General features: G+C 45.0%; 1 protein-coding gene across 1 annotated transcript in view; it reads left to right on the plus strand.

Annotated features, from left to right (window-relative positions):
• Positions 1-18,330, plus strand: part of SNTA1 (syntrophin alpha 1) — a 94,974-nt gene that overhangs the window by 48,724 nt on the left and 27,920 nt on the right. The window contains exon 2 of the mRNA XM_077459173.1: positions 6,659-6,844. Within this exon, the coding sequence (XP_077315299.1) occupies positions 6,659-6,844 (186 nt within the window). The remainder of the gene's footprint in view (positions 1-6,658; positions 6,845-18,330) is intronic.

The following is an 18,330-nucleotide window of genomic DNA, read 5'->3' on the forward strand; positions in this document are numbered from 1 at the left end:
CAGAACCTGCTGTAGGGATTATCTCTCTCAGCTGGCTTGGAAATTCTTTGGAATCCTCTGGGGACAGTTGGAGTCTGTGGTCAGACAAAGTGATGTCTACTCCAACTTGTTACTCTTGCTTTCTTCACAACCCTACATAATTAAAAAAAAATGATGATAATGGTCATGGATGTTCCTTGCTAAAAAAAAAAAAAAAAATGAAACATCCAGTGTTGATAAAAAATGAAGCAAGCGATTTGATTGGACTTCTCTTAGTACCCTTTTGTTTTATTTTTTCTTGCTAAGCTGTTCCTATAGTGGTGACTCATGGGAAGGTGGACATGGAATGAAATCCTTGTTATAAAAGAAATATTCTGGAAAAGGGAGAACTGATGAGAGATGACATGACTCAATGACACTTCTTTCAATCTATGTGACTTAGTCGCAGCAACTTTGAAAAGATTCCTGCACTACTTTTAATATGACTTGAATGCCAGAGAATGTAAAGTCGCATGACAGTCACATCAAAGTTGCAGTCCAAACTTTGGAGTCGCACTAGTGTGAACAGAGCCTCAGTCCCTTCCTCCTATTTATCCTCCAACTGGCATAGAGTGGAGGGTAATACTTGGGGTACATATGGGCAGTGTATGTTTTGCTTCCGTAAAGTATCTAGCCAGGGCTGTTTTTAAGGCAGGGCAAAAGGGGCAGCTGTCCTGGGCCCTGTCATTGTTGTGATGCCCAAAGCAGCTGCCTCATACTTGCCAAATATCCTGATTTAAATACCATCGTCCCTTGAGGTTTTAGTCCTGTGCTGTGTCCCAATATCTCAGTGTGAAGTGCTGCTACTAATGCTGCCTAGCTCTGCCATATTGTTGTGTACAGATGACTCACCTGCAGACCCTGTGTTTACATGTAAATAACCAGCATTCATATGTAAATAGCGCAGTATTCATATGTAAATAGCAGTGGCCTGCGGCATATGTATATCATGCCCCCCTGAGGTCATATACACAGTAATCTATAGCAACCAATCAACAAGCAGAAATCATGTGCTGTAACCTCTAGTAACTAATCAGTGAGCCGTAATGTGTGCTGTAAACTCTAGCAACCAGTCAGTGAGCGGTAATGATACACTGTAACCTCTGGCAACCAATCGCAATAGCTGCCTGATCCGATTCAGTAAACTGATACCTTTTTTTAGTCTTTGGATAGAGTAGGGAAGGGTTTGATCCTCTGTCAAGTTTTTATTGCTGTCTCTGTCCTATCTAAGGAGATTCACCTTCTCTCTATATGTCCTGGTGATCATTGTCACCGAGGCAAATAAAAAATGACAGAGTTGTCACCAGTCCTGAGGTTTACCCAGCTTCTCCACCCAGCATAGCCCTGTCTGTCAGGGGTAGAAAACCAAGCAGCACCACTCTAAGTGCAGTATGCAGTAAAGACCATCGTTTTATTAGTACAATTGGAAACTTACAGTGTAGTAGACATCAAAGCGCATATCAGACCCACCTTGATATTGATTCGATATGCATTTCGATGTCTACTACACTGTAAGTTGCCAATTGTAATATTAAAACGATGGTCTTTATTGCATACTGCAGAGTGGTGATTCTTGTTTTTGTGTTCTTGGATTTGCCTTATGCCTCTGCCTGCCATTGCTGTCCTTGCTTTAGTGTGTCCCTTGGTGCCAATACCACCTGCTGTCACCTTGGATCTCCTGTTCACTCCACCTTTGCTCCATCTACTACTTGCTATACTTTGACTGTCTGTCAGGGATGACAACCTGATTTTCCTCTGCTGCAGTTCAGGTCTTCTCCCCCCCCCCCCCCCCAGCCTGTGACTGGACAGCAGATGGAGAAGCAGAAGACTGATGAGCTCATCTTTCAGCCACTCTCCTCCTGCCAGCATGCTCCTTGCACTGTAGCACTACTGGTTGGTCCTCATGCTGCTTCTCCCTCTTCCAGTCTGATCTCTGCTGTACAGGGAGTGTCAGAGGCTGATACCATGTCAGAGTCAGATACTTACACTCCTTGCATTTAAAAACTACAATTGGTGATGAATTCAGAGAAGCAATCATTTTCATCTTACATCTTCATACTTGAAGTTCCTCTTTAGGCCTTATATACATGGGAGGCAGTCTCTACCACCCCCTGAAAAGTGATTTGCAGTGGAAACTTTTCAGAGGGTAGTAGAGCAGCTGCTTCCAGGTGTTTAGGTTTTGATACTTCTGAATGGCTGTTTTTTTTTTTTTTTTTTTTTTTAGCTGCCAAACATGGATTTTCCATTTAAATATAATGTAGAAGCCATAAGCCAGGCTTTGGTTTTGCGGTTTGGCATAATCCTATTGACTTCAGTGGGCAAATTTGACAGGTGCCACCTGTCAAACTTGGCATGTTGAGTTAAATTTGCCACAACATGTGTAGGAGTGCCAAAAATTCCAGCTGACTAAGGAATAGCTATAATTAAAGTGCATGCCAATACCCACTGATGCTGGGGAGGCGCATCCAAGAGATACTATTGTACCAAAAATAAAAAAAACATGGATATGACACCTACAATGGTTAATTATTAACATTTATGGAAAATATTAGTTCCAGTGCAAATAACCCAGTGTACCCCTTTCGCTCCTTCCCTCCCTCCTCCCTACTATCCACCTATATACACTCCCTTCCCCCTCTCCTGACCTCCCTACCAGTGGTGGCTTTTTGGGGGGGGGGGCAACAAACAACCCCCCCCTCCCCCCACGGTCCATCGGTCAGTCGGGTCACCTGAACCAAGTTCCCCTTACCCTCCGGGCTGTTGGTCGGTAGTCCAACCCAGCACTTACCCCATATAGGTCCAGGCTTACATTGCAGAGCCTCCTCCTCCTCCTGTGCATTACGACGGCTTCTGCCGTTCGTCACTTCCCTCCTCCTATTAGGCGTCCAATAAGATTGCCTGTCCTTTCAGCCAATCAGGTGATGGGTCTCAGGACCTGCTTCCTGATTGACCATGAAGAGGATCAGTGTGAGAATAGGGAATATTTTGCCTATTCTCACATCCTTTTATGAAGCCTATTAGAGCCTCAGGCTCTAATCACGTGCTTCAAAACCCCCCTATCGGAATACATGCGTCCGGCGCCCTGCATGTAGATCAGGGGGGTACTGCCCGTACGCCCCTAATGGACAGGCCACAACTGCTCTTTACCCAACCTATTCAAATACTCCTAACCCACTTCTACCTAAAATTCCCCCTGGGTGGGATGATTGGAAAACTGTGTGCTGTACTTGAGTTATACTTTGTTATATATTGAATTATCCATATTTTGGACTGACTTCATTTATTGTCTGCTGTGGAATAATCTCCGAGGAGGACTTACCTACTGGCTCTTGAACTCTAAGCCCTTGTATACACGGTCGGACATTCTGACAACCAAATCCGTTGGATTTTGTCCGACGGATTTTGTAAGAAACTGTTGTCGGAAAATCCAATTGTACATAACGTGATGACGTGATTTCGTTACGACGGGACTACGTTCAGGCTAGTAGCCAATGGCTTTGGTCTAGGAATTTGATCTGAGCATGCGTGGCACTTTGTCTGTCGGAGTAGGCTACACATGATCGGAGCATGTTGTCGGAAAATTTTCCAAGTTGGAAAACTTGGTCCGTCGGATACTCTGATGGAAACAGTACGATGGAGACCACACACAGTCGGATTATCCGACAAAACGGTTCGATAGGACACATTCCGTCGGAATCTCCGACCGTGTGTACAAGGGCTTAGGCACATGATATCTAAGCACTTCAGCCCCAGAAGGTTTCCTGACCAGGCCATTTTTTGCGATATGGCACTGTGTTATTTTAATTGACAATTGCGCGGCCGTGCGACATTGTACCCAAATAAAACTCATGTCCTTAATTTCCCACAAATAGAGCTTTCTTTTGGTGGTATTTGATCACCTCTGCGGTTTTTATTTTTTGCACTATAAACAAAAATAGCAACAATTTTGAAAAAATATATATATTTTTTTACTTTTTGCTATAAAACACATGTAAAAAAAATGTAAAAAATCTAATTTCTTCACTAATTCAAGCCAATGTGTATTCTGCTACATATTTTTGGTTAAAAAATCCCAATAAAGGTACATTCATTAGTTTAGCAAACTTTCATTTATGTACTCTTTCATTTTTTTTTTTTTTTTTTTTATTTCACAAGTCATGAGGGCGATCAGCAATCTTTAGTGGGACTGCGACATTGCGATGGACAAATCTGACACTAAGTGACATTTTTTTGGGACCAGTGATACCAATACAGTGATCATTACTAAAAGAAATGCACTGTCACTGTACTAATTACACTGGCAGGGTAGGGGTTAACATCAGGGGCGATCAAAGGGTTAAGTGTGCTCCTAGGGCAGTGATGGCGAACCTTGGCACCCCAGATGTTTTGGAACTACATTTCCCATGATGCTCATGGACTCTGCAGTGTAGTGGAGCATCATGGGAAATGTAGATCCAAAACATCTGGGGTGCCAAGGTTTACCATCACTGTCCTAGGGGGTGCTTTCTAACTGTGGAGGGGAATGCTGTGACTGGAGGAAAATGGAAATCCGTGTTTCTGCTCAGCAGAAACAAAGGATCTCTGTTTTCCTCTGTGGCAGCATTATGGTTGCCCTCATAGGGCCGGTTGTATCTGTAAGACTATATCAATTTATCCAGGGATTTGTTTCTCACATAATAGGTGCAGGAATTCAACCCTCTCTCCAGCCGAACTGTATCAAACTGTGGGTGTGGCCAAATGTGGGGGGATCTTAAAGGGGCAATAAATACCTGGACTGTGTTTAGTGTGAAATTCAGGGGTGCCCTATGCACAGGGTGAGGTTTCAGGGATGTGCTATGCACATAGTGTAGGGTTCAGGGATGTGCTACGTACGTAGTGCAAAGTTCAGGAGTGTGCTATGTACATAATGCAGGGTTTGGAGTGTGCGCTAGGTACATAGTGCAAAGTTTAGGGGTGCGCTGTGAACATACTGCAGAGTTCAGAGGTGCGCTACATACATAATGCAGGGTTGTGCTACATGCATGCAAAGTTCAGGGGTACGCTATGTATATAGTGCAGAATTCAGAGGTGGACTACATACATAATGCAGGGTTCAGGGATGTGCTACGTACATAGTGCAAAGTCTAGGGGTGTCCTGTGAACATACTGCAGAATTCAGAGGTGCGCTACATACAATGCAGGGTTTAGGGATGTACTACGTACATAGTGCAAAGTTCAGAGGTGTGCTATGTACATAATGCAGGGTTTGGGGTGTGCGCTATGTACATAGTGCAAAGTTTAGGGGTGCGCTGTGAATATACTGCAGAGTTCAGAGGTGCGCTACATACATAATGCAGGGTTGTGCTACATACATAGTGCAAAGTTCAGGGGTACACTATGTATATAGTGCAGAGTTCAGAGGTGCACTACATACATAATACAGGGTTCAGGGATGTGCTATGTACATAATGCAGAGTTCAGAGGTGCATTACATACATAATGCAGGGTTCAGGGGTATGCTACACACCAAGTGTAATGCTTAGGGGTGCTCTACATACCGAGTGTAGGGTAGAGGACTGCGCTATGAACAGTGTGCAGGGTTCAACTCTTTCACAGGATGTCCACATCTCACTTCCACCCCTCCTGAGCTCTCACCCCTGCATCACTCTCCCCCAACCCCCACGTTTGCACACATCTCCCTCCACAGCCCTACACCAGGTTATTTACACAGGAACTAATATTTTTTGTTTCCAATAATTTTTATTAAAAAAGCGTTTTACAAGAATAAGGTATAAATCACAATAGAATAGAAAAACATTGGGGTAATGTCAAGCCGTACATCTCCACAAACCTACAAAGATAAAGAAAAATGAAATCACATATGGTAAAGGAAGTCTATGGTTGCGGTAAGCCTAATGCCCTGTACACATGGTCAGAAATTCCGATGGAAAAGGTCCGATCTGATTATATTGTCGCAAAATCTGATCGTGTGCGGGCTCTATCGGAATTTTTCTGTCGGAAATTCCGCCGAAAAAAATTTGAGCAGGATCTAAAATTTTCTGACACAAAAAATCCGATCATATTTTTCTGATCGTTTGTAGAGAATTCCGACGGACAAAGTGCCATGCATGCTCAGATCAAATTACGAGACCAAAGCTATTGGCTACTAGCCTCTACGTGGTCCCGTCCTACGCAACGAACGTCACCACGTTCCGAACGATCGGATTTTCTGATAACTTTGTGTGTATGCAACACCAGTTTCGGACAAAATCCATTGGAAAAAAATCAGACGGATTTTGTGGTCAGAATTTCCGACCGTGTGTACAAGGCAGAACCGTATTCACAAGGATAACAAAATCTTACTACCATAGTACATTGCAAATAAAAGCTAATATTTTTGATATGTTTATAATTATCAAAAAATTATTTTTCTATTGTAGATGTCTTATCCGTGTTTTGGTGCAACATATACAAGTGCCTCTGGCTGCAATGGTAGGTTGTAGGTGGTCGGTAAAACCACGGATCAACCACCTGTTTTTACTACCCGTTTGCTGTCCATGTACATGAGGCCCAATAAACAAAAGAGTTCGCTCTGATGTTCTAAGGTATGCTAAGTTAGCACCATAATCTACAATCTTTGTATTTGTTGGTGTCTTCACAGGCGGAAGAGAAAACAAGATGCCTATCCTAATCTCCAAGATTTTCAAGGGATTAGCTGCAGACCTAACAGGTGCCCTTTACGTGGGTGACGCCATCTTGTCCGTCAATGGGGCCGACTTAAGCGAAGCCACCCATGATGATGCCGTGCAAGCTCTGAAGAAGACAGGCAAAGAGGTGGTGCTGGAAGGTAAGGCTCATGTTTGGTATTTTGCCTGGACAAGCAAAGGACAAGGCATTCTGACTAATGGGAGTTTGTGATAAAGGAGGAGTGATAAGGAGAGGACTGGAATGACATGGAAAGGTGGTGACAACAGTCAGATATAGGACTAAAAGAATTGGTGCTGTAGGCTGTTTTGGTTGTAGCCTCTCTCTCCCCCCACCGTTAGGCCATGGCCAGGAATTCTGATGATTCTCTCACAGCTGTTAAGAGGGACTTGCACATTCCTGGGATGCTGGGAGTGGAATGTGGGAGGCTTAGAACATGAACTGACAGTACGGCCTAGAGTACGGAGAACAAATATTAAATCTGATGCCAATGTCTGTACAAGCTGTAAATATCATCTGAGGATTATTTTATTTTAAAAAAGAAGAAAAAAAACATGTAAGGTGCAATCAGTTATAGTAACCTCACTGAAGTCATAGGATTTATAGTAGAGGTCGACCGATATGGGATTTTCTCTGGCCGATGCCGATATTTAGAAATCATGGCGGCCGATATATGATGCCGTTTTTTTTTTGGGCCGATATGTTAGGCGGATTTATTTTATTTTATATTCCTTTTTTATTTTTTTATATCCCCCTTCATCTCATAAAATCTAACAGACACCTTTCCCACTGGGGCGTTTTTCAGGTGCCTTTGGGCTAAAAATAGCGCCCCTAAAGTGCCTGCAAAACAGCTCCCCTGCAGTCTGTGTGAAAGACAGAGTGCTTTCACACTGAGGAGATGCGCTGGCAGGATGTTAAAAAAAAGTCCTGCAAGCAGCACGTTTGGAGTGGTGTATACCGCTCCTCTACCACTCCTGCCCATTGATATTAATGGGCACCACTGCTGAAGCGCATGCAATGCGATTTGGCAGCGGTGCTTCACGGGCGCATTTAACCTCTTCCTCGGCCGCTAGCTGGGTTATATGCGCCCCGCTAGCAGCCGAATAGTACCGCTAAAATGACGGTAAAGCGCTGCTAAAACTAGCAGCGTTTTACCATCAACGCCTGCCCGCTCCAGTGTGAAAGCAGCCTTCATAAGTGATACAGAAAATTTCTTACATTTAAACATTTATTAAACAAACCTCCAATCAGTTTACTTGTATGTATGATTTAGATTTAAAAAAAAACTATATATTAAATAAAAACAGGTAGTCAAAACTTTTGGACGAAAAAAAAAAATTGGCTAACTTTACTGTTTTTTTTTTTTTTTTAATCATTAGTGTATTTTTTCAATTGATTTGAAAGACCTCTGCGCAAATGCCGTGTGATATAAAATATTGCAACAACCGCTATTTTATTCCCTAGGATCTCTGCTAAAAAAAATATATATAATTTTTGGGCGGTCTAAGTGATTTTCTGGCAGAAAATACAGGATTTTTACTTGGAAGCAACAAGTGTCAGAAAAGATTAAGGCCCCTTTCACACTAACGTCCCGTTCAGGCCCGCCTGTCAGTTTTTCAGGCGGACCTGAACGGGTGCTCCATAGAGCTCTATGGAGCGTCGGATGTCAGCGGTGACATGTCCGCTGACATCCGACCCGCTCCGATCCGAAAAAGTGTGACGGAGGAAAAAGCTATTTTTCCATCCGTCTGCGGATCGGATCGGATGACGACGGGCACTGCGGTCCGTCGTCATCCGATCTCCCATAGGGGAGAGCGGCGCTGTGACAGGTCCGTCCCTGCACAGTGTGCGGAGACAGACCTGTCATCTCCCTGCTCAGCGGGGATCGGCGGAGTGATCCCCGCTGAGCAAACGGACATCCACAGGGCGGATCAGAACTGATCCGCCCCGTGTGAAAGGACCCTTAGTCTTTAAACGGTTAAACTGAGAACTTCTACACACTGAGTTGAGTTCATTAATTCAAGTGTGAACATTGTATCTCTTTACTCTTTTCTTGGCAGACTGCCCAGAGAGGAGGAAAGTCGCTTCACTGAAGACTCAGGCAACTTGCATTGACTTCTATTACAGAAGTTATTTGCAAGTCGCGCTGTAGTTCTAAATCTGCCTTTTTATCAGCACAATCGGCGATGCCGGCAAATATCGGCCGATATATCGGTCAACCTCTAATTTATAGGCGAGTTCTGGCTTTCACGGGATTATACTTGGACATTTCACTTTTCCTGTCTGCCTTATTGAAGAGCTGTTCTAGGCAACAAGTGAAGTTAGACAGTCAGTTACTAATACGGTCATACATACCTCAGCTTGGCTAAAATCAGAAAGTACCCTTAGTTTGCCTTGACCCCTTGCCACTGCGCTTTTAATGAGTGTTAAACCCGGGAGGTGAAGGCGACATCCCAATGGCTTAGTGCAGACGGGTGTTGACACCTGTTCTGTGTGCAGGCTACATTTGTTATTGCTCCTGCACCCACCCCAGGCTCGGCTCAGGAAGCCTGTAGAGGCTGGACGGACATAACCAGACATAGCTGCGTGTCCCCACAAGCATCATCTTCGACTCCCTTTATGAGCGACACAGTACAGTCACTGGTGTGTTATAAGGCAAGATTTTTTGGAAACTGCAAAAGGCGGCATTAACAAGATGCTGGATAGGTGTGGGCCCTAAATAAGGATTGTTGGGCTGTGTGCCCAAAGGTAGCTGAGGTAGTTCCCAGTCTATGTGTTTGCAGCAGCAGTGTATGAGGAGACACCAGGCATGAGGAAGTAGGGTGCTTAATGTTTATTAGCAGACATGAAGGAGGGTTCAAGTGTATTATTAGACATTGGGGGTTGAGGCGGGCCCTGTCAGATAGGCTGTATGGGGCCAGGAGTGGGTTGGGACTGCTGTTAGGTAGGCTATATGGGGCCTGGAGTTGGGGAGGGAGCTCTGCCAGGTAGGCTTATGGGGCCCAGAGTAGGGGGGAGCTCTGCCAGGTAGATTGGCCATAGTAGGGTGGGAGCTCTGTCAGGTAGGCTGTATGGGGCCTGGAGTAGGGAAGGAGCTCTGTCAGGCAAGCTGTATGAGACCTAGGGGGGGGGGGCACTGTCATGTATGCTGTATGGGGCCCGGAGAGACCTCTGTCAGGTAGGTTGGTAGGTTGCCCAGGGTAGAGTAGGAGCTCTGTCAGGTCGGCTGTATGAGGCCTGGAGGGAGCTCTGTTAGGCAAGTTGCACAGAGTAGGGTGGGAGCTCTGTCAGGTAGGCTGTATGGGGTCAAGAGGGAGGGGGGCTCTGTCCAGTAGGCTGTATGGGGCCCGGTGTAGAAAGGTAGCTCTGTCATGTAGGGTGTATGAGGTCTGGAATGGGGTGGGACCTCTGTCAGGTAGGCTGTATAGGGGCCCGGAGTGAAGAGGGAGCTCTGTCATGTAGGCTGTATGAGGCCCAGAATGGGATGGGAGCTCTGTCAGGTAGGCTGTATGGAACCTGGAGTGGGGAGGGAGCTTCGCCAGATAGGCTATATGAGGCCGAAACAGGGAAGGAGCTCTGTCAGGGAGGCTGTATGGGGCCCAGGGAGGGGAGGGAGCTCTGTTAGGTAGGATGTATGGGGCCCGAGTGGGGAGGGAGCTCTGTCAGGTAGGCTGTATGAGGCACGGAGTGGGAGGGAGTTCTGTTGGGTAGGCTGTATGGGGCACGGAGTGGGGAGGGAGCTCTGTCAGGTAGGCTGTATGGGGCACAGAGAGGGGGGGAGTTCTGTCAGGTAGGTTGTATGGGGCCCATAGTATGGGGGGAGCACTGCCAGGTAGGTTGGTAGATTGCACATGGTAGGGTGGGAGCTCTGTCAGGTAGACTGTATGGGGCACGGAGTGGGGAGGGAGCTCTGTCAAGTAGGTTGTATGGGGCCCAGAGTAGGGGGGGAGCACTGCCAGGTAGGTTGGTAGATTGCCTATAGTAGGGTGGGAGCTCTGTCAGGTAGGCTGTATGGGGCACGGAGTGGGGTGGGAGTTCTGCCAGGTAGGTTGGTAGATTGCCCATAATAGGGTGGGAGCTCTGTCAGGTAGGCTGTATGGGGCACGGAGTGGGGTGGGAGTTCTGCCAGGTAGGTTGGTAGATTGCCCATAATAGGGTGGGAGCTCTGTCAGGTAGGTTGTATGGGGCACAGAGTGGGGAGAGAGCTCTGTCAAGTAGGCTATACAAACCCATATACATCTTCTAATCAACATGGGACTTTTGTTATTTTCACATCAGCATGGACCAGGGGATTTTGTGTTCAGGGGGAAAGGTCCACTTTAAGGTGACGAGTTGTGCACCAGCCGCCCTCCCTCATTTATCTCCGAGGTGCAGACATTGCAGGTAATGGGAGTTCATCGCGCAGTCAGCGCTTACAACAGCCATTACTGCACTTAGTTTTAATCGGGAAATGTCAATTATATCAAATCGATGGGGAAGAGCTGAAGCGTGCAGTTGTGTGCTGGCTGTAATACCTCATCCTGACAGGCATGTATGACAAATTTTTTGTTTGATTTGAAGGATTATTCATATTGCCGAGTTCCTTCTCTGCATATGTCATTTCCAGGAGGGAGCTGTAAGGCTGAAAAAAGTGGTGAGAAAAATGCATCAAAAACTAAAATGAATATGCAAGATTTGGTAGTTGTTTCTTGCAACTTCTCTCTATTGGAAATAATTGGGTTGATTTACTAAAGGAGCAGTGTGTTCATTTTACAAAGTGAATTAGCTTAGTGGATGAGATAATTGGATGCAGCTGCTGTTCAGTTTTTTCAATCAAAGGATGTGGGGTGGGAGGGAGCCAACATGGTGACCCACTAAGCAAATTTCCCAATGAACCAGCCAAATTTGCGCAATGTATGGCCTGCTTCCCGCCCAGGCCATTGTAAAGGGACGCCCGATCGGGAGCCTATTGTTCTGGGTGGAAGTCATATGGCGTCCTCCCCAAAACGCGCCCAAGCACAGGCTGCACTGTGGCGCAATCTGTCTTCTGCTGTGTCCACCAGACACAGCAGATAACAGATGAGTGTACCGGTCCCATGTGATCACTGTGACCGATCACAGCAGATCCCATGACAAATGTCAACAATAAATGGCTTTGATTCATGCCATTTATTGTGTGCTATTGTGCTGATCTCTGATTGGTCACAGTAATCACACGGTACAGAGAGGGCCAATCACAGCCCATGTATACCATGTGAATAGGTGTGGGCAATCACAACAATACACACTGAATGAATTTATTTCATTCAGTAAAAATGCTTGCTTATTACAATGAAATTCTCTGCTATAAGTAAATAGTTTGTAAAAAATAAATAAAAATCCTGATCACCCCCTCAGAGCTGTTTAGTGTTACTTTGGTTACACTGTATTGCTCTGGTCACAGTATGAAAAAAAATAAAAAAATAACACAAAAAGAAAGTTGTGTACTAGTAACAGTATGTAAGCAATAAAACAATTGTGCTCAAAAAAATTACAACATTAAAAAAATCTCACCATGCCTCTTACCAAATACCTTGGACTGTCTACTTTCCAAAAAGGGGTCACTTGGGGGATTATTGTACTGTCCTGACATTTCAGGGCTTCAAGAAATTAGGCTTTGCAGGGAGAAGAAGCAGCCAGAACTATGTTCACAGTACACAGAGTACTGTGTCTTTGTAAACACAGACCTGTGTGTGTGATTGGCCACAGCCGATCAGCTGACTTCAGCCAAAATCATTGGCAGAAATCAGCTGCCAAACTTGTGCTGTGTCCATTCACAGCACCGGTCAGCAAGGGGTGCCCCAAACCGGAAGGCGAGCCGGCGAGGTACAGGCACATTGACCAGTCTGCCTGTGCCACCTACCCACAGGTAATAAAAAAAAAAAAAAAAAAAAAAAAAAGGAAAAGAATGTAGCCATCACATACTCAGATTGGTAATAATACAGTTTAAAGTAGATGTCTTGGGAAAGTCCTCACCTTATATATAGTGGATAATAAATTGCACAGCATTTGCAACATGTGTGGTCAGCTTAACTGCTATAGGACCGCCCCACATTGATTTACTGCTACGGGGCGGCCTTGCAGTGAAAAAACACGTATCTATATGTGATTTCATTTGCCAGGTCTGAGACGCACGTGCCGCCGACCCCGCTCCCAATGTGATTGGACATAGCGGGAGCCAATCGGCAGGCCTGGCAGATCGTACTGAGGCAGACAGAACCATGGTCTGCCTATGTAAACAAGGCAGATTGCCGTTCTGTCAGAGGGGAAGATGGAGATCTTGTGTTTCTGCTAAGCAGGAACACAGATCTGTCTTTCCCCAGTTAAAGTATCCCCCGCCACAGTTAGCAAGCACTCCCAGAGAACACATTTAACCCTTTGCTCACCCCTGATGTTAACCCCTTCCCTGCCAGTGTCATTAGTACAGTGACAGTGCATTTTTTTTAGCACTAATCACTGTATTGGTGTCACTGGTCCCCAAAAAGTGTCAGATTTGTCCGCTGCAATTGCACAGTCCCACTAAAAATTGGTTGGCGCCACTACTAGTAAAAAAATATAAAGTTCCATAAATATATCTCATAGTTTATAGAGGCTATAACTTTTGCGCAAACCAATCAATATACGCTTATTGGGTTTTTATTTTACCAAAAACATGTAGTAGAATGCGTATTGGCCTAAATTAAGGAAGAAATTTGATTTTTACATTTTTTTTTCATTGGGCGTGTTTTATAGCAGAAAGTAAACCGCTTTTTTTTTTTTCCCCAAAATGTTTTTTGTTTTATAGTGCAAAAAATAAAAAACTGCAGAGTTGATCAAATACCATCAAAAGAAAGCTCTATTTGGGAAAAAAGGACATCAATTATTTAGGTACAGCGTCTCACAAGCGCGCATTTGTCAGTTAAAATAACGCAGTGCCGTATCGCAAAATATGGCTTGGCCATGAAGGGGGGATAAACCTTTCAGGGCTGAAGTTAAAAGAGATTGCACAAAGATTGTATAATCAGATTGTATTGTATGTGGAAAGTTTGAAAGAGATTGTACAGAGGATGTAGAACCAGATTAAAACATGTTGCCAGTTTAAAGGAGATTGTATAGTAATTGTACGGCAGATTGTAATGTGTGTGGCCGGTTCCCCCTTGTCTTGCAGCAGATGATTAGTGTTGGTGATTACAGCAAAGTCCTCCATTACTCAGAGTCAGATGTATGTGGGAGATTGGAAGAGCTGACACTTCTGCTCAGTGAACTGTGAGCTACCTACTGACCTGACTGCACTTGGAAGAGTCCAAAGAATTCCACCGCTGCCAGAAGCCAAGATTTAACTCTTTGGTAGATCAGCCTAAAGCCTCGTACACACGATCAGGTTTTTTTTTTTTCGTTGAACCCAGCTGCCTGAATGAAAAAAAAAACAAAAAAAAACTGAGGAGCCCATGAGAAGCTTGATGTACTAACTATCTGATGTTAGTACAGCGATCTCCCAGCTGAGCTATTGTGTTCTGACAGAACACACAGGTCAGCGATTCAGCCATTGGCTGAAGAGCACTAATCAGATGCCAATTGGCACATATTGTTTGGGCATGTCCTTTCGACAGAACCTGGATGTTCGGCTGGCCTCCGTCAGACCGGCTGCCATCCAAACGGATCGAATGTCAGACAGTTTCTGTTGAACCGATACACAGTCCGTGTGTGTGTGGCTTTATAAAACCACATGTATAAATCTAGAGAATGAGAGTGTATGTGCAGCCTATAGCCACCAGGTAGATCATTAACCACTTCAATACCGGGCACTTACCCCCCTTCCTGCCCAAGCCAATTTTCAGCTTTCTGCGCTGTCGCTGTTTAAATGACAATTGCGCGGTCATGCTATTAGCATTTTGCTCCCACAAATAGAGCTTTCTTTTGGTTGTATTTGATCACCTCTGCGCTTTATATTTTTTGCTAAACAAATTTTGTAAATAAGTAAGTTTTCTCCTTCACTGATAAGGCGGCACCAATGAGGTGGCACTGATGGGCACCAACGATGGGCACTGATATGTGGCACTCATGGGCACTCGTGGTTGGCACTGATAGGCAACACTGATGGGCACTGAAAGGCTGCAAAGATGGGTACTTATGGGTGGCACTGATAGGCGGCACTGCTGGGCACTAATACACGGCACTGATAGGCATCCCTGGTGACACTGGCAATGGTAGGCATTGTGAGTGGGCACTGATTGGCAGCTGTCTTGGCACAGATTTGCATTTCCCTGCTGGTCTAGGGGGTCATACCTGGTGGTCCAGTGTGGATGGCCATCCTGGTGGTCCAGGGCAGCATGATGGTGGTCCTGGGTGGGATCCGAGGGGGGGCTGCGCTGATAAACAATCAGCACAGACTCCTCCTGTCAGGAGAGCAGCCGATCGGCTCTCGTCTGTTAGACGTGAGTGAGGAAAAGCCGATCAATGGCTCTTCCTGTTTACATTGTGATCAGCCGTGATTGGACACGGCTGATCACGTGGTAAAGAGCCTCCGTCAGAGGCACATGAACTTTAACGGCATCCCAGTCTTAGTCCATAGGGTTCAATATGGAGTTGGCCCACTCTTTGCAGCTATAACAGCTTCAACTCTTCTGGGAAGGCCATCCACAAGGTTTAGGAGTGTGTCTATGGGAATATTTGACCATTCTTCCAGAAGCGCATTTGTTGGACAGGAAGGTCTGGCTCGCAGTCTCCGCTCTAATTCATCCAAAAGGTGTTCTATCGTATTGAGGGCAGGACTCTGTGCAGGCCAGTCAAGTCTCTCTACCCCAAACTCCCTCATCCATGTCTTTATGGACCTTGCTTTGTGCACTGGTCCAAATCATTTGGTGGAGGGGGGATTATGGTGTGGGGTTGTTTTTCATGGGTTGGGCTTGGCCCCTTAGTTCCAGTGAAGGGAACTCTTAAATCGTCAGCATACCAAGACATTTTGGACAATTTCATGCTCCCAACTTTGTGGGAACAGTTTGGGGATGGCCCTTTCATGTTCCAACATAACTGCACACCAGTGCACAAAGCAAGGTCCATAAAGACATGGATGAGCGAGTTTGGGGTGGAGGAACTTGACTGGCCTGACCTAAACCTGATAGAACACCTTTGGGATGAATTAGAGTGGAGACTGTGAGCCAGGCCTTCTCGTCCAACATCAGTGCCTGACCTCGCAAATGCGTTTCTCCAATAATGATCAAACATTCCCATAGACATACTCCTAAACCTTGTGGACCAACTTCCCAGAAGAGTTGAAGCTGTTATAGCTGCAAAGTGGTGGTCCAACTCAATATTGAACCCTATGGACTAAGACTGGGTTTAAAATTCATGTGCGTGTAAAGGCAAGTGTCCCAATACTTTTGGGTAATATAGTGAAGATTACAGGGTCATTTAATAGTGGATGTGGATTGTTTTTAGAGAATAAGGATATTGTTTATTGTCATGTTAATGCACCAAAGAGAGGTAAATGGGCCTGATAATGGAATTATTGTATGTGTATTTCTTGTATCTGGAAGAAAATATAACACCACCACAATATGTGTAGTTTTTGAACAGATAGCCTTGGAAATCATTGTAGAACCTATCCAAAGTGCTCAGATAGGCAAGTCGTGTAGAGAAACAGGTGCAAGTTACTTCTGCATTGCAAGTCTCGATCTTTAGCACTCTGAGTTCCATTTGTTTTGATGAATTATTTTCATGTTCAGTAAGAAACTGTTCCATTGCTAATTAAAATAGGCTGAAGAAAAGAAGACATTGACCTTACAAAAGTGGGATGACTTTCCATATAAAAATAGTTGTGAGATGAGTAAGTGCAGTTATTGTAACCAGATTGTGTGCGCTCTCCACTTCCAGCTGTTTGTTCAGTGTCACACCCACAGAGATTCAAAGGCAAATTAAACGAACCCTTGACATGCACCGGGGGTACCACCAATCTACCGTGAGCTGGCGGCATATTTGGTATGTACAGGACCCAAACTATAAGGACCCATTGTCATTTAAAGTGAACCATCACTCAAAACATAATATTTCCCCCCTCATTATCCTCCCCCCTCCATTATTTAAAAAAAAAAAAAAAAAAAAAAAAAAAAAAAAAAAAGATAGAGCGTTAATATTTATTTTTTATTTACTTTTCATTTGAATGTATTCTTTCCTGCCACCATTCTCACTAGAGGTAGTCTTAGGGATGTAAGACTTATTTTTTCACAGGTTATCAAAATACAGTGGGAATCATTACTTGAGCCCAATTGGCTTCTGTTCAGCAGCTCACCACAAAGGTGGTAGCTCACCTAAATCTAGAAATTTAAGGGGTCTATGTATGCAATGTGGGACACACATCGGCACAATGAAGAAAATGTCCTTACTTTCTTTAATATGTTTTGTGCCTATGTTGTCAGCACCATCTAGTGGCCACAACACGTTTGTTTCCTGATGGAGGCATCTCTGGGATAAAAGTTGCATTATGGCCACTAGTTGGTGCTGACAATATACAATTACACAATGTACAACTACACACATTAGAGAAAATATGGCAATTTTCATCCAGGTTGAGCGGATGTTTGTCATAATTGCACAGCAAACATTTTATACATAGACCCCCAAGTGTATTGGGTCAAAGAGCTTCAAATGAAAAGTCTTTAAGAGTCCAAAGTCTTTATTGTGCAACTGGTTACCACAAGCAGGGCAACAGACAGCTGACGTGTTTTGGGGAATCGCACAATTCCCCTTCATCAGGGCCTCTATAGAACTGCAAAAATTGGGTATGCTGAGACTGGTAGAGGTGTGTGATGGTTCAGTAAGCGGCATCAGCTGGCAGGTCATTTAAGCATGTATGGAAAATGGCAGGGAGAGGGGGGTACTATCCTTAATTACTGTTTTTGATACACATACAGTATACTACTTGTGCCCCCTTGAATTCCCGCTATGCTCACCAGCCAATAGAAACAGCCAGAGAAAAAAAAACACCACTTACTAGGTGGGGGCACCTATGTGGAGAACGACCAGGGTGTTGCCCTTATATGGTGGAGGACCAAGGAATTGGCCCCCATATGGTGAAGACCAAGGAATTGGCCCCCATATGGTGAAGACCAAGGAATTGGCCCCCATATGGTGAAGACCAAGGAATTGGCCCCCATATGGTGAAGACCCATATGGTGAAGACCCATATGGGGGAGATCAAGGAATTGGCCCCATATGGTGAAGACCAAGGAATTGGCCCCATATGGTGAAGACCAAGGAATTGGCCCCATATGGTGAAGACCAAGGAATTGGCCCCATATGGTGAAGACCAAGGAATTGGCCCCATATGGTGAAGGCCCCATATGGTGAAGACCAAGGAATTGGCCCCATATGGTGAAGGCCCCATATGGTGAAGACCAAGGAATTGGCCCCATATGGTGAAGGCCCCATATGGTGAAGACCAAGGAATTGGCCCCATATGGTGAAGACCAAGGAATTGGCCCCATATGGTGAAGACCAAGGAATTGGCCCCATATGGTGAAGACCAAGGAATTGGCCCCATATGGTGAAGACCAAGGAATTGTACCTATATGGTGGAGGAGCAGAGAAGTGCCCTCATATGGTGAAGGACCAGGGAATTGTCCCTATATGGTG

Source organism: Lithobates pipiens, unplaced genomic scaffold, assembly GCF_037356315.1.
Source record: "Lithobates pipiens isolate NorthernLeopardFrog02 unplaced genomic scaffold, aLitPip1_a1.2 Scaffold_28, whole genome shotgun sequence".
NCBI classification, from domain to species: Eukaryota; Metazoa; Chordata; class Amphibia; order Anura; family Ranidae; genus Lithobates; species Lithobates pipiens.